At 40.0% G+C, this 17,864-nt stretch overlaps 1 protein-coding gene across 1 annotated transcript in view; it reads left to right on the forward strand.

Moving 5' to 3' along the window:
* Positions 1-1,432: 1,432 nt before the first annotated feature.
* The window catches only part of INSR (insulin receptor), a 92,965-nt gene continuing 76,533 nt past the window's right edge, over positions 1,433-17,864 (forward strand). Inside the window, exon 1 of the mRNA XM_081314028.1 lies at positions 1,433-1,978. Coding sequence (XP_081170154.1) covers positions 1,897-1,978 — 82 coding nt within the window. The 5' untranslated portion in view covers positions 1,433-1,896. The remainder of the gene's footprint in view (positions 1,979-17,864) is intronic.

Below are 17,864 nucleotides of genomic sequence, written 5' to 3' on the forward strand. Positions count from 1 at the left end.
AAGAGAGAAGTAACCTAGAACTAAGGAGAAACTTCCTGAAAGTTAGAACAATTAACCAGTGGAACAACCTGCCTCCAGAAGCTGTGAATGCTCGACACTGGAAGTCTTTAAGAAGAGATTGGAGAGCAATTTGTCTAAACTGGTATAGGGTTTCCTGTCTGACCAGGGTGCTGGACTAGATGACCTCCAAGGTCCCTTCCAACATTATTATTATTATTATTATTATTATTATTATTATTATTATTATTATTATTATTATTATTATTATTATTATTATTATTATTATTTCTAAGGCGGCAGCTCCCAACCTTTTCTATACCCCACACCGCTAGAACGCTTCTGATATATTCTTGCACCCCTTACAAAAGTTTGAAATAACAGCAACGAATTACGCATATACACTATAATTTTAAAAACCCATACACCCAGTTGGGAACCCCTGTTTGAAGGGGATGTACAATTAGTATCATGAACATCCCTAAAGAAATTGATAGCATCTTCCCTTATATTATTTGGATTCAGAAATGTAATTCTCCCATACAACTTAGCTTGTGTTGTTCATGCTATTCTTATTAAAAAAAATGTTTCCCTTTCCCTTTTAATTAATAAACTCTTAGATTTGTTTTAATCTGTTCCGGTTTAAACAGCCTTTTGACCATCCCCTCAATCCCATTAATCTATGTTTTCACACCCTTTGCTGTTCCCTCTCTGTAATTACCAATTAAATCCCTGCTCATTAATTACTGCCCTATCAATGCGTTCGCTGGTCTCTAAATACACCTCTAATTAACCTGCCTCTGTGTTCAATATTAGCCCCTGCTATTTATCAGGGTAGCAATTCATAGGAATACCTATTTAATTAGTCCTTCGTTTCCCATCAGCAATGAGGTGCGTATTAACGCTCCCCTCCTGTTCCACGGCTCAGCTTCCCCCTCGGCAATCAATGGCTCGCCTTACAACGGAAAAGCCCCCATTTATTCATCGATGAGGCGATCAACCGGTTAATAAACAACCCCTCGAGTGCCTCCAGACAAGTCCGCTACCCGCCATAAAAAAAAAGAGAGGCGGCGCAGCTCTGCCTGTATCAAGCAGTCCTTACGTCAATTCGTGATCCCTCATTGCTCCCCCCAGCCCCCGTCCAGCCAAAAGACGAAAAGGCAAAAAAAAGACGTATTGCACACACACACACACATATATATATGTAATATGACCCCCCCCTCCCTCGCATGCCAGTCCGGGGATGAAGCCCCTCGAAAAAGCGCGCAGATGTGTTCTCCTTGCCCGCGACTGTCACCGTCGCCTGCCATCCCGTCCGGGCTCCGGGAGCCGCTTTTTCCCTCCCGTCTCCAGGGCTGCCCGGCTCATAGTTGAGCAGGGGGAGGAGGAGGAGGAGGAGGAGGAGCGGGATTCATCAGGCCCGGCCCTTCGCCGCGCCTCGTTGCTCTTCGCTTCTCCGCCCTACGCTCCGCCGCCGCCGCCACCGCCACCGCGGCTGCTGCTTGTTTGGCGGGGGTGGCTTTGGCTACAGCGGGAGGCTTCGTTGTTTTTGTCCACCCGCGACCCGTGAGGGAAAGGAAGGCGGAGGAAAGGCCAGGCACGGCTGGGCGCGCTTGGCTGCAGGAGGAGGCGCGGCGGGGCTGTTTTTGTTCCCCGCCGACGGACCCACCGACCGACGGACCGACCCAAGCAACGCCGTCCCAACGCTCCTGTCAGTCGGTGACTGGCGCGGGTAGGAGGCGGGTTCCTTCTTGCCCTCGCTGGCGGGTATGAGAAGGCCCCGCCGAACGGCAGCAGCACAAACGGCGGTCCTGCAGAGCCTGACGCAAAATCGGGCCCGGAGCCTCGACTGCTCCTGACAGCTCAGCCCACAGCCGCCGCCGCCGCCGCCTCCTCGCCATGCGGTGGTGGTCGGGGCCGGCCCTGGCTTTGGCCTTGGCCGTAACTCTGGCTGGGATGGGCACCTGGAGCCTGGCCAAGGGTAAGTGCCAATGAAGAGGAAGGGGGTCGTGGTGGTGGTGGTTCGGGGTAGCATTTTTTGGAGCCCTACTTTGAATAGTAATAGCGGCAGAAACAGCGGAGGCAATAATATGCATGTTTTTTTTTAATTCCATTTATATCCCGCCCTTCTCCGAAGACTCAGGGCGGCTTACAAACTTAGCAGCATGTGTGGGTTGCTGGTTGTGTTGCTGTGGTGCAGCCTTTATATCACTTACTTGGGGTGAGGTTATTTGGAAGCGCTTACCTAGGGCTGCCAAAGGTATGTCTCTTGGTAAATAACTTGTTTGTCGGTACAAGGGCAAGTGTTCTGGGCGTCTGAGGGATGTCTGTCTGTCTGTCTGTCTGTCTATCTATCTATCTATCCATCTATCTATCATCTATCTATCTATCTATCTATCTATCTATCTATCTATCTATCTATCTATCTATCTATCTATCTATCTATCTTATCTCTCTCTCTCTCTCTCTCTCTCTATCTCTCTCTCTCTATCTCATTTTTACATCTCTCATCTTACTTAAGTGACTCAGAGGTTTATAGGATGTTTTGGAGTTTTTCTGACATTCGGGTTTAAGTTGAAAACTAGGCACATGTTACATATACTAAACAATTTCCTTCATGGGAGTGTGTGCTTTGAAAGTTCTCCAGTGAAATGTTTTGTCAGTGCAATGGCACAGTTACAGAGGTGGGGGGGGGGGGGTTAACCTATTGAATGAGACTAAGGCTGGGTTTTCTAGTCCATTTTTTCTCCAGAAGTATTTGCTCTGAGGCTTCTGTGGGTGTTTTATATTGTTATTATTTTGATCATTGTTACTGTAATGTATTGGTAATTTAGTATTACTAATATTACTTGTTAAGGAACTGGATGAGCCCTGTGTGTGTGTCTCTTTTTGCTTCCTAAGTAGAATGTGATAGTAATATGGACATCATATCCTCAGCTTGTGAGTTTTATGGTGGCAAAAAATCTTGTGACAATTAGTCAACTAACTTATTGTACTTTATAGTAACCCTATTCCATGCAGTTTGTAGAAAGTTTAAAACAAGAAGTATCTTAACCTGACACTGGCTTAATAATATCTAATATTTATTTACACTAAAATTTTATAGTTTAGTATCTTTTACTAAGAATTATTTAGTGTGAATCCCCTTCAAGCTTTTTCAAGATAGAAAAGAGTATATTGTCACTATCAAAGAAAAACTTTACTGTGTAAATTGTGATTGAATTCTGTACAAGAATTACTTTTGTATTTTTTGCTACTCTAAAATAAGCAGAAGTCTTAAAAGTGTTTATTGGATAACACCCTGGATGTGTAAGTATACTTATTTATTTCAATGTGTTTATATTCTGCTTACCCTCCATATAATCTAGATGTTAACTATTGTAAATATTGCCCTTAAACACATAAAGGATCACTTAAATGCAGAATAAATCCTCAGACTAAAAATGCATGTAACATTCTATTCTGAATATTTTTGCCATTTGATATACCACAGCATATATCAACATTAATATTACTCTTATTTAATCATGTGTTTTCTTAGGATTCATATTTGGGCCTTTCAGTGGTATCTAGTTCAAGCAACAGCTTTTTTTTTCAAGAAGTATCCTGGCTTAGATGGAATAATAATTTTTAAAATGTTACGTTATAGTCCAAAGTAGATCATTTGGCAGTCGATTTCTCATTCAAGAATGTTAACAACTCTACTGTTTATACTGTTGTTAATAGTAACTTACTGACATTAGTATTTATGACATGTTATGGTAAAGAAGCATTCTCTGTGCCCAGGATCTTGCATTTTCTGGGTAAAATTGGCCAAAGGGTGAAGCATGCATTTTTATCTTTTGCTACAACTGAAGAACATCATTGATTGCCCCAAAGGTGCTTTATTTCAAAAGGCAACTGGACTTTCTTCAAGCAAAACAAGAAAATCCAATTACCTTTTGAAAGCAAGGACCTTTGGGTCTCCTTGGTGAGCATAACCCAGAATTAAATTAGATTACAATAGTAGCGGTATCACATCATGCTTTTCTTCTTCTTTCCTTTGAACATCAGGAAGTAAGAAGCAAGAATATACATCTATATTTGAAATTGCAGTACTGGTTAGGAGTTCAATAATGTTTTCTGTGAAGTAGTGAAATTGTTTATTTTAATAGCTGTGTTTGTTATGATATGCGTACATGTATGTACCTGTGAATAGCATTAAAGACTTTTGCAGTTTTATTAATTCTTTATTTTCCACCCATTCTTCCAATAAATATTTCAAGGATTCGTAAAAGTAAATAGTATTGAACTGGATTACTTCCATAAAGACATGGAATTATTCATTGAAAATTTGTTCTTTTATGGGTCCACACCCCTCTCTCTGTCTCAATTAGCTTCCTTGTCTGTTATAATGATTATAAATTTTCTATTGTGAGGAAGTAAATGGCAGATTTGCTTGTCACAATGGGACAGCAAATTGTGCCCCCCCCCAATAAAGGAAGGGGACATGATGGCTCAGTGGTTAAAGACACTGAGCTTGTCAGCTGGAAACCTGACAGGGTGAGCTCCCATTACTTGCTCCAGCTCCTGCCCACCTATTAGTTCTAAAGCATGCAAATGCGAGTAGATAAATAGGTACCATTTCAGTGGAAAGGTAACAGCATTCTATGCACCTCAATGTATAGTCATGTTTGCACATGATCACTGAAGTATCTTTGGACAATGCTGGCTCCCTCAGCTAAGAAACAGAAATGAGCACTGCACCCTAGAGTCCGACATGACTGGAAACCTTTACAATATCAATTACTATAAGCTAAACCATTGGTGTAAGAAATAACGTGTTATGGTACTTTTATTTTTCTATGGGTAAAAAGTGCATCCTTTTTCTGGTTTCGTTGATTTGTATTGTGTTTAGGAAAATGAGCCAATTAATATGAGAAATATATTTGGCAATGTTAGATGGGACTAAAACTATTTATTCTGGAATTTAACCTAGAGAATTTTTGCATGCTGTGAATTGCGTTGGGTAAAAAAATAAAACATAGCCTTTTGCTTGGAGAGGCCTTCTATTTCAAGATGAAGTCTTTTTTTTCCTAAAGAAAAAGCATTGAGAGTTATTGAGGGAAAGTTCAAGGTCCAACAGGCATTTGAATATGATATGGTTACAGTTCTTTTGGCATTTTAGAGCCACTTTGTTCCCAATGTAAGGAAAACATTAAATCCAAATTTGTGTGTGTGTGTGTGTGTACATACACATACAGACACATTAAATTTAATGTTGGTTGTTGAAACATTTCACTTAAGGTTGACTACAATAATTCCAGGGCTTACCCAGACTGTTTGAATTCTACTACTTTTAATGTTTTGCCACAAATATTTTGAAATGGGTCCTAGTTTCTCCTTCCCAATGTTTTTAATTTGCCTTCTGCATCAGTTTCTAAAACTGTTTCTTTCAAATGTGGCATTGGGAACATGCAGAGGTATAATTGTACAATCCCTGTCTATATATTCAGGGCTGGCTATATATAAAATAGGAGGTCAAAATGACACTTTGCCAGAGAGGTTATGTTAGCATTCTTTTATGCAAAGTGCTGGTTAGCATTCTGGGTTTTTGAGTTGTGCCAAGAAAATACACAGTTCCATCTTAAGGGTTGTATATCTCTCTGAACACATACACAAAAACAAATATTTTACAGCATTTGCCAGCTGGTACAAAGTAACTTATTTTTAATGTAGTAAGCATTACCTTTAAATAAACAAAATATGTTTGTGGGTAGGTATTGGCATTTAAGCAAAATGAGGTAAATGAAAGAAACCCAAACACGTTCCTGCAGAAAATAATAGTAGTACTACTATAGCATTTGATGGCAGTTTATTAACTGAATTAGATTTATCTGTTCTATGTTGGAGTTTGGTATTTTTCCCCAAGCAAATATTAAGTTTCTTTCTAAAACTCAAAAGTCTTTTAAACCAGTCGACAGGCATGCATTTCCTTAGTTTCTCCAGTAATATCATATATGTGATTCCTTAATTAGAAATTTAGATAATAAAATGTTTTCCCTACTTCAAAAAAAAAAAGCCTTGTGTATGGAGAAAAGTCTTGATAGATCTAGGCTTAAATCTGAATTAAGATGACTCACACTTCTTCCAATGTTAGGGGTTTAATTATTATGACTTTGAAATATGTTAATGGAAAAAATGAAAAAAAAATGAAAACAGGCAATATGCTTCTCAAAAGGTTTTAATGGCCAGTGCATTTGTTTGTAGCTTTAGTGTAGTTTAGTAAGAATTTTTTTTTCATATTACAGAAGGAAAGTATAAATGATCAGGCAGGAAACTTGCTTTCTTAAAATAATTCCTTATTAATTGGATTTGTATGTGCATTTTGGATTGCAGTGAATTTACCCTAATTTTATTTGAATTAACCGAATGATAGGCAGCTTAACATGATGGTATTTGCTGGCAAGTGAAATTATAAATATCTTTCCCCCAGAATATTTTAAATATAAATAAAAGGTGTGCTTTGAGATGTTCATAGCCTGAGGTGTTCTGTTCCCTGTCTCCAGTGCTCCTCATACAAAAAGCCAAAGCTTTTTGAGTCATGAAGGTTTCTTACTCAGATTATTTACTGTAAACATACACTTGCATTCCAGAATTGCCCCAGCAAAGGGCTATTTTGATTTTACTCTTTGATAGCTGAAGGATATACTATCAGATTAGCTTATATAATAAATTGTGTCCCTCCCCCTTTCCCAGTTTCACTTCATGACTTTCTGGGCTTTCCAAGGGCTATCACTTCTATAGTTGAGTTGTATTGACAGACTTTGAACTGGATTCATTTTATACCCAGAGATGTTGTCCTGCTGATTCTGCTTCATTTGTTGCTCACAATTCAATATTTCTGTACAGCACAGAGATAATCTTGGAAAGAAATTATATAGGTTTTGCTCAAGGTTTAGAAAGTGAGCTTCGCTTCGCGTTAGACAAGTTAACCAGAGTTGCTTTGCAAGCATATTGTTTGCCTGCTATTTGAATTGGTTTGGCATTTTGGAATTGTTGGGGTTTTTGTAGTGTGGCTTGCACTAGGATAGAAACCCAGGCTTGATTCCTTTGGTTCCTTCAATATGTGCATTAGATTTTTGCTCGTTTAAACTTTTGTAAATCTGAAAGACATATGAAATTGGTCTGTATACCTAATTCAAAAAGCTTACACAAACAGATTGGGTATAAATTCAGCAATACATTATTTTAACAAGAAATTCATTACAGACACAGGGATTTTCATCCATCATTTATTTTTTCAGGTGGGAAATGTAAGTTAAACCTCATTTTGAACTCTTACTCTGCAATAACTTGGTTTTGATATAAAGCACCCTAGCCAAATAACTTTGTTTGCTGATTGGCTTATTTTTTTAACCAGCGAGTATTGGGGATGATCAGGGAGTGTGAACACAGTGAGAGAAATTTGTGTGGCCTAGTATTTCTAGAGATATCTTTATTTCCTTTTAAAACAGGTTAAAATACTAATAGTATTCACATTAGTATTAGTTAAAGACAATGAAGACAATGTGAGGAAGTGTTTTTTCAAATTAGAGGATCTGTTATGGGATTAATTTAATTTTGTAGCTATATATGCAATATAAAAACTTTATGTACCATTGATCCATTTATTGAGTACTTCTATTATTTATTGATAATGTATGCATTTTTCAGATGTATACCCAACGAAGTCCACATATGTAAAAAAAAAAGAATTACCAATTGGGTTTGGCTACTCTAAAGAAAAGAAGAAGTAGGGATGACATGCAGTATTCCAGTATTTGAGGGGCTGCCACAAAAAAGAGGGGATCAAATTATTCTCCAAAGCACCAGGAGGCAGGACAAAAAACAATGGTTGGAAACTGACCAAAGAGAGAAACAACCTGGAATTAAGGAGAAACTTCCTAACAGTGAGGACAATTAACCAGTGGAACAGCTTGCCTTAAGAAATCCTGGGCACTCTATCATTGGAGGTTTTTAAGAAGAGACTAGACCAGTGATGCTGAACCTTTTAGAGACCGTGCCCAAACTGCAACCCAAAACCCACTTACGTATCGTCGGGTGCCCAGTGGGAGTGGCCCATTGAGTGGGTGTGGCCAGTTGGTTGGGTGTGGCCAATTGGATGGGCGTGGCTGCAGTGGGATCTTTGTGAGATCTTTTTTTTTCCCACGAGAAGTTGAAATTGATTGATTGATTGAACCTTTTTTTTTTGCACATGGCGGCAAAGGCCTAAAGCTAAAAGGTTTTATAAAACCCAGCTGAAGGCCTAGGACTGGGGCGACGGCCACGGTTCGCCACCATGGGACTAGACAGTCACTTGTCTGAAATGCTATGGGTTCTCCTGCTTGAGCAGGGGGCTGGACTAGAAGACCTCCAAGGTCCCTTCCAACTCTGCTATTCTATTCTATTCTATTCTATTCTATTCTATTCTATTCTATTCTATTCTATTCTATTCTATTCTATTCTATTCTATTCTATTCTATTCTATGCATTGCATTGCATTGCATTGCATTGCATTGCATTGCATTGCATTGCATTGCATTGCATTGCATTGCATTGCATCCCATCAAAATAATCACTTCAGAATCTAAAGAGATATTAATAGTGATAGGTAAATATTTATGTAAATTAAAGTTAAAACATTGTAAAAACAAAAAATATACCCCATAGAACCAAGTTTTCAGGATTCTAGTACAAATATATAGACTATTACAGACTCAGCCGCACAAAACTTTTAAAGAACAAGTAATCTTGTCATATACAGTAGCATTTACTTAAGCACCTCTTTTGTATAATTTAGCTTTCAGTTGCACTTCTGTTAACACATAAAATGATTTGTGCCGAGTTGGAAATGAAACCTGAAAGAGAAGGAAGCAGATCATGACTTTTTGGGTATGTGTATGGAGAGATCCAAAGAAAGAACGAAATGGATGATAGGCTACTGCACTTTATGTCAAGCAGAGCTATCAGAATTATCTGCTGTTCTAATAAGGATTTCTTGGTTAGCGATCATCACTTTCTTAAAAATCATGTTTTGTTTTTTTTCATGCGTCATAATCCAGTTTCAGACTTGTTTATGGCCTTCTACCAGTTGCCTTAACAAATTTAAAAAGGAAAGTAAAACATTAAACTTATTCATTACTCTTGAAAGCTGAGCAGAACTGTCTTGATGAACAAATCCTTGAAGAAAGCACACTCCTTTTATCTAAGGAGATATTTGGTTCTGCTAGTGCACGGGTCGGCAACCCGCGGCTCCGGAGCCGCATACAGCTCTTTAAGCCATCTCATGCGGCTCCCAGGCCTCCTCTGCCGTTCTGTAAAAAAGTCCCATTGAGAGAATGGGGTGGCGGAGGTTTGGAGAGCTGATGCCTTTCGGGGCCAAAAGAAATGCAAACGAAGGCAGCAGCTCTCCAAATGGGGCAACGGCGGTTTGGAGAGCTGCGCAGCTCTCCAAACCGCCACCATCCCGTTTGCAGAGCTTCTGCCTTCATCCATGTTTGACGGTGGCAGCAGATCTCCAAACGAGCGGCGGCGGTTTGGAGAGCTGCACGCGCAACTGTCCAAACCTCAACCGTCCTGTTTGCAGAGTTTCCACCTTCGTCAAACATGATCTCCAAACCGGCGGCAGCAGTTTGGAGGCCCTGGGGGGAGGGGCAGGGCGCTTGGGCGGCTCTGGTGGTGCCCGGGCTGACAACGGCACCGCGACTCAGCGCCCGTCGGCAGGGAGACTCGCCGCCGCTGCCGCGCAGGTGCCTCCCAAGGCTGCAAGCTTCACATGGGAAGCCCGGCGTCCGGGGAAGCGGCAGCGAAAGGGACGCCTCCCTTTCCCCCCCCCACCCGGCTTCAGTTGGGAGTTTTGTGCTCTCGAAGTTGGCAAGGACTTTTCAGGCTAGCTAGCAGAAGAGAGGCCGGGCCCTTCCTCCTCGGGAGCCATGAGCAGGTGTGGGAAGTGGTGCAAGCGCGGCCTCATGAAATTTGCCCGCACCCTCTTCAAACTCATCACGGGCAGGCTTAGCAAAGGTAAAGGCGAGGAGTAAAGGTGACGTGGGAATGGCAGGCGGCAGAGGGAGGGAAGGAAAGGAGCGAGAAGACCAGCCGACGCCATTCACCAATCGTTGGGTTTAGGGAGCGGAAGGGTTCCCGATTCCCTTCGGAGAGGGCGTTTGCTGTGCTTGTGGCGTTTTGCAGGCCGAGAAAGGTGTGCTAACTGGGTCACTTCTGGGCGATCACGGGGGCCCTGGACGATGTGGGGTTTTGCAGCAAAGCCTGGTAGGAAAAGGCTTCATCAGGACACGTTTTCCTGCTTAGGGGGCTTCTGAAGCTACGAATCGCCCTTTCCAGTTTGCAGCAGTAGTGGCAGCAGCTGGAAGGCGGCATGAAAACCGGTCCGCGAAACTCTTGTTTCTTGGGGGGAAGAGTTGGAGCCTGTTGTTTTGCGCATGCGGGTGCATGCGCACACATGCGCACCCTTCTTTGCGGCTCCCAGTTTTTTCTTTTCTGAGGGAACCGGTTCCGAATGGCTCTTTCACTTTTTCGGGTTGCCGGCCCTTGTGCTAGTGGAATAGATTGCAACAACATCACTTCCTGATTATTTACAATTCCTTTAGTTGAACGTTTGGCTGTTCTGATGTCCTAATTCTTTACCATCTTCTTAGTTGTAAGGAAAGCTTTGCAAAGGATCTGGCCAGCAAAATTTACAATGTATTACATTTTTTGATGCCCTCTTTTCTTGCCAAGTAGACTGGTGAATAACATATTTCTTTTCTCCGAGTCATATTATGCAATTTTTAGTACATCTGGGGTTGGTTTTTTTATTTATTTATGTAAGTTGTATCACATACAGTAGTTCATCAGGGATTTCCCCCCCTTTCTTTTATCTCCAATATAGTCTTTACTATTCACTCTTTTGGAATATTCTGAAGAAATAAAAGTGATTAGCTACAATCTTGGTTGTCCCACCCTCTCTTTAGAGCAGGGGTGTCAAACTCAATTTCATTGAGGGCCGCATCAGCATTGTGGTTGCCCTCAGGGGGCCGGGTGGGTGTGGCCAGGGTGGGCGTGGCCTACTGGGTGGGCGTGGCTAGAGTGCGTATGGCCTACGCATCAAGGTGCCTATGGGGACCTGGGCAGGAGTGGGACAGATCTGAGGGTCTCTGGCGGAAGGAGGGTCTCTGGGCCAGGGCCAAGGCAGAGGGGGCCGTTCCCTCACTGTTTCCAGGATGGCTTCGCAGGCCATATGAAACCACTTCGCGGGCCGCATCTGGCCCCCGGGCCTTGTGTTTGACATATCTGCTTTAGAGAGAACCATAAATCATAGATGCTCCTCCCAAAGGATGTTAGACAAGAAAACCACATCTGTCTCCTTTGCCTATCAGCAACTCTGTGCTGACCTGCCTATTTTATAAATCAATTGTTTAGGCGGAAATACCTAGTCTTTCTTTTAGGTATTTTAGTGAATACTGTGGATGAAGCTTGACAAGTATATGTTGTTTGTTATAGGTTTGTTAAAATATTTAGGATAGAATAGAGCTGGAATGGACCTTGGAGGTCTTCTAGTGCAGCCCCCTTCAGTGATGGAGGGCCCAGGCGGCACTGAAGGCAAGCTGTTCCACTGGATAATTGTCCTCACTGTCAGGAAGTTTTTCCTTAATTCCAGGTTGCTTCTCTCTTTGGTCAGTTTCCAACCATTGTTTCTTCTTCTCCTTCTGGTGCTTTGGAGAATAATTTGACCCCCTCTTCTTTGTGGCAGCCCCTTAGACACTGGAATATTGCTATCATGTCACCCCTATTTCTTCTTTTCTTTAGACTAGCCTAACCCAAGTCCTGCGGCCATTCTTTATATGTTTTAGTCTCCAGGCCTTTGATCACCTTAGTTTCTCCAACTTTTTCCAAAGTCTCAACATCTTTTTTGTAGTATGATGACCAAAATTGGTTGCAGTATTCCAGGTGTGGTCTTGCTAGGCTTTTATAAAGCAGTACTAATACTTCACATGATCTTGATTCTATGCCTCTGTTTATACAACCCAGGATTGTATTAGTTTTTTGGCTGCTGCTGTATACTCATATGGCTCACATTCAAGTGATCCTCCACTAGGACTCCAAGGTCCCTCTCACAGTTACTGTTTCTGAGCCAGGTTTTTTCTTTAAGGTTTTCCATTAAGAAAATATGGATGACTTTAAAACAAGACTTGGAAAGGAGAATGAAGTCCAGTAGACATAATACCTGTGAGCACCAGCTGCAATGGCTACTTGTGGACTTCAGGAGCATCCAGTTGGTCAAAAAGGCAATAAAATGCTGACCTCTAAAAGGGCTTTGAAGGCTCTTTAATGAGAACAGGGCTGTTCTCATAGGCTTAGGCAGGCTTGGATAGAGGATGGAAGGTACTCTTGTTAACTGTGTTGGAACTGTGGTGCTAGGGTGGTTATTAGCTCTTGGGGTTTCATTTGTTTTTTACTATTGTTTTTTACTATTGTTTAACTGTATACCTACCTTACTCTGTACACCGCCCCGAGTCCCTCGGGAGAAGGGCGGTATATAAAAACAAATAAATAAAATAAATAAATAAAATAAATAAATAAATAAATTTCTTCTCCAGTGAAATTGCTTGTTTTTTGTGCTTTCTATTTTTTTTATTCTTTTTTTTTAACGCTGCGGAAGCCACTCAAAGTTGTCTGGTGGCTTTAGAATGTGATCACATTAAGATTTAAAATGTTTCATTATTTAAATCCAGGGAATCTTAGTCAGTTTTGATCTTATTACATCATTTGCTGTATAAGAAATCCATAAAATAATTACTATTTTGTCATCTCTATGTTTATCTTTTACAAAGTTTAAGCAGAGACAGTTATTTGTCCTGAGACGCTTTCCGTATTGCCTTTTAAGGCACCCAAAGTACGCTGTGTTGCTTTAAAACAGAGTAAAAAATTCCGTTGATGATTTATGAGACAACTTAGCTATAATGCCAGAAGAATCCTGTTGAGCAACCATATTGTTCCAGATTTCACAGTAATGTTGCCAAGTTAATATTTTTTTAATTAATGGGTCTTAAATGATTACTCACAAAGTGGCATTTGTAATTTAATTATGCTAGTATGCATCTATGAAGCTAGCTTTGCAATATTCAGAAAGGCATACTTAAGACTATTGATAAGAAGGTTGTACGTTTTGTGTTGTGCCAGTAGGGCTCCTGTGGTGGAATGAAGTCTAAATCTGGTCCAAGTTGCAGACTCAGCACTGAAGAAGCCAGGTTGCTAAATGTTTTGCAGTGACTGAGCTTATGGGCCCATTTCTGCTAGGAAAGTATTGTTTTCTTACGTGGCTTCTGTTCCCCCCCCCCATTTGTGAAAAGGGCGCATAGGACAGTAATCTAGCTTGTTAGATCAGGTTGGCATTGGCCACAGTGATGGCATTTGTCAGGACTAGGCATAAATGGCTTTTGTGGATACTGTATGAGGGAGTTTGGTTGCCTTTATTTCCCTTTCTAACTTAACTTATATAGCGCTAAAAGTTGATTTTGGAGTCAGAGGAGCTTGTGCACATTTATTTTACTTGTGTTTAATCAAGTGTGTTCTATTAAGTAAGACTCACTCATAACTAAAAGAACGTGTGAACTGACTCTTTAATATTCTATGTTTTGCTAGTCCCTGCTGTGAGATTTGTATTAGGGCCAAGATATACATTAAAAAGAGACCCAGAGTGTTGTAGATGTAATTTAACATTCTCTGCTGGTACATGTAATTCTAGCTTTGAAATTAATTAAGAAAGTTCTCTTTTTCAGTCATTGGAATGGCTGTTCTGTTGCTCCTGATTGCTCTTAGGCAAGCAACTGCAGTGCTTTCTGTTCCCTAAGATGACAGGAGGCTAATATGACAAATGGACATGTTGCTCATACTGTAGTAATGTAGATATTCAGATCTTCCTTTTGCTGCTTAAGAAATGTCCTACCGCCTTCTCCCATTTCAGTCAAATTGATGCAGGGCCCTTTGTTCCTTCAGTGGTAGAATGGATAGCACCAGCAACTGAACAATTGATTGGCTGCCATGTTACACACACATGAAAAAGTGAGCTCAAAGTGCATTCTTAATGCCTTGAGGCTCTTTCAGTTCATTTGAATGGGTTATAGTGCTAGATGTATCTTAGTTGCATACAGGGTTGTTAACTGAGATATTAATTTACAGAAGAGCAATTATGGACATCACTCTGTTAGGCGTTAAAATGGATGTTGTGGAAATATTAATCCCTCCCATCTGTTTACCTTTGTGGGTTTGATTGCATGTGATGAAATAAAATTCACATCAGATCTGAACTGTTCTGTTTACCTAGTGTAGGATCTTGTTGCTTCATGAATCGAATGCTACAAAAGTCTGTGGTTGTCTTACTAAAAGATTGTAACCTCAAGCAACACCGCAGAATTATGGTTTGACCTATATACTTTACCTCAACTACAGTGAATACATACTGTACACATTCCAAGTAATTGTAATAGTGATTATTTTGACAGTGAACATAATAGTCTGAGTAAGCCCCAAGTTGTAAAATCATAGTTTATGAATGTCTCATTCTTGTCATGAGGCAAGTAGGGTGTGTGTGTTTATGTATGAAATTATCACTAATTTTATATAATTTTATAGGACAAATAGCCACATTCTTCTATCCCCTCTGGACACAAATATTGTAGACAAAAATATTGTAGAGCTTTTTCTTGGATCTTAAGGAAAAATGCCATGTGTGTGATCAAACAAATGCTGCTTGCCATACTTGCCATAGGCCTGGAAGATAACATAATCTTAGTCTTCGATAAAAAAAAGCCTCTCTCTCCTACAGATGAATGTGCCTAAATTGAATTACAATGTGCCACTAAATTGAATTACAATGTGCCACATGGGGCATTGGGCCAGACATTTCCATGAGTGTCTGCAAGTGAGTGAAGTAAGAAAAAATAGGATAATTGTTAGGGTTATTAAGTATTTTAAGAAAGAGGATTAGTTGATCATCCCGATGATTACCCAGAACATATGCATTTCTAAGAAAGACAAGAGCTTCCCAAAACGTTTGTACCTTGGGCTCAATGTTTGGCATCCTGTTGATCACAATAAGAAGGGGAACACATAACTGGTGATTTCTACTCCCCGCCCCTGTATGTGAAGAGGAAAGGAGAAGCTGAAAGCAGTCAAATTGTTTTTTGCATTCCATGATTTGTCCTTTGGACTCAGCTACTGAGAGAACATGAAAGACCTGGCCCTTTTCTTTTTTATTTATTTTATTACCGCGGTGAAAAAAAATCAAGCAATAAAAGGATATATATTAAATCAACAAATTCATTACTTCATCAAAATATTTCTGCCACAAAAAAGTAAGCCCTATTAAAATCTCTTGTATACATGGATTCTCCTATTTTTTTTTAAAGTCAGTGAGTTATTAAATATGTTATTTATCTGTAAATCATTGAATAACCTTTACCCTAATCATAAACAGCATTTTAATTATTTACATGCTGTTTTTCAAATTGCATTTCCCAAACCTGTTTGTGTAGAATATTAATTGAAATCAAAGTCTGTGTGGTAATCTGATTTCTCTATTCAGACAAACAATTTGCCTACAAGGTAGCAAATGAAGCATGCTGGACATCTAAATATTTTCCTGCTTATACCAATATCTTCTGCTAGTGCAAATGATTGGTGGCTTTTGCCAGCAAAATCCTGCAAACCCTGTCATTCCCACTTATCCTTATTAAGACTAGGGATCATAGTTGTTGTTATACAGGCAGTCCTCAACTTAACAGTCATTCATTTAGAGACCATTTGAAATTATAACACCACTTTAAAATGTGACTTACAACTAGTCCTCATACTTAAACTGTTGCACCATCTCCAAGTCATGTGATGAAAATTTGGGTGCTTGGTAAGCAGCGTATATTTATGACAGTTGCAGCATCCCAGGCTCAGAAAGCTATCTATAGATTTTGCATAGATACTAGGTATCCTGGAGTTGCTTTTTATGGCATTGTAGTGTGTGTATAGGGATACGGTGGCTCAGTGGGTTAGGACGCTGAGCTTGTCGATCAGAAGGTCGGCAGTTTGGCAGGTCGAATCCCGAGTGCCGCATAACAGAGTGAGCGCCTGTTACTCGTCCCAGCTTCTGCCAACCTAGCAGTTCGAAAGCACATAAAAATGCAAGTAGAAAAATAGGGACCACTATGGTGGGAAGGTAACAGCGTTCCGTGCGCCTTTGGCGTCTAGTCATGCCGGCCACATGACCACGGAGATGTCCTCGGACAAGCGCTGTCTCTTCAGCTTTGAAATGGAGTTGGAAACGACTAGCACGCATGTGCGGGGGAACCTTTACCTTTACCTTTAGTGTGTGTATGCATGTGTATCTATGGAAATATGTGTGATGCTTGTGTTCTTAGAAATGGAATTTGTAAACTGTTCATTTGAAAACATTGAAATATGTAAACTTAGTAAAATAGATCTGTGGAAATTGGATTTTAAAAACTTATATCAAGTTCTTCAGCTTTAGAGATCTAAAAGCTTTATAAATTGAAAAATAGATAAGGCTATAGAGATAAATCTCAAATGCACCCTATATTTGTTAGAAGTTAAAACAAGAAGGTAATAAAGTGTTCTGTCTAGATTAAAAAGTAGGCTTTAAAAAAAATCCTCAGATTTCTTCAATCTTAAATTTACAACTAGCAACATATGGAATGAGAGCTAATTAGGTGTGGTTTCCTTTCTTGAAGATGGGAACTACATCAGCTTTTTTCCCATCCACAGGTACTTCCCCAGTACTCCAGGATTTTTGAAGGATATGGCACAATGTTTCTGAGATAACATGTGCCAGCTCCTTCAGTACTCTGGGATGTAATCTGTTGGGTCCTGCTGATTTGTATACACATCAAGACTAGATAGGTGTTCTCTTACCATTTTCTTGCTTATTTTAATTTTTGTTTCTAGTTTGTCTTTTGCAGTAAGGTTTTTTGGTATGTTGGGCTATTATTTCTCTTTGTGTGAGGACTGATGCAAACAATGAGTTAAGCAGCTCTGCTTTCTCCCTATTGCCTGTTACTTCCTTGCCATCTTCTATCTTTAGTGGACCTATAGTTTCCTTGACTTTTTTCTTGTTATTAATATGTTGAAAGAAACTTTTTAAAATTATCCTTGATTTCTGTTGCAAGTCTTTGTTCATTCTGAGTCTTTGCTTTCCTATCTTTGTCTTTGCATGTTCTGGCTGGCTGTTGATAATCAGCCTTAGTTATGTGTCCCTCTTTCTATTTTTTGTACTTGTCCTTTTTGTCTTTCAGTTGTCAGAGAGAGCTTTGTGCAGCCATGGTGGTTTCTTCTTGACTTTCTTGTTTTTCTTTTTCAGTGGTATTGTGCTGGACTGGGCTTCAATGATAGCATTTTTCAGAGTTTCCTACGCTTCTTGAGTTGTTTTCCCCTTTAGGATTGTCATCCATGGAATCTTTCCTAGGTTCTCTCTGAGTTTGTTAAAGTCAGCTTTTTTGAAGTTTAAGACCCTGGTTGAATTATTTTCTAAGGCCCACAATTCCCAACAATTAGAGACCACATTTATTTAGTGATATGTTAATAGTCAAGTTAGGAGGTATTTGTAGGCTGTATATGATGATCTATGTTTTCTGTGTGCAAATTATTTCATAGGCTTCAAATATCTTAAAATTATACTTCAATTCTAATACATTAGCTGTATATGCACAGCTAATGTACATGTACAGGGCTATATCAGAAGCATGGCTTATTAAAAACTATAATTGGCCAGCTTCCTACATCAAACAAACCCATAAGCAATGGTTTCTAAACCAAGTGTTAGAGCTACACTAATGCTAAGA

This window comes from Vipera berus (genome assembly GCF_964194415.1).
Source record: "Vipera berus genome assembly, chromosome: 1".
NCBI lineage: Eukaryota > Metazoa > Chordata > Lepidosauria > Squamata > Viperidae > Vipera > Vipera berus.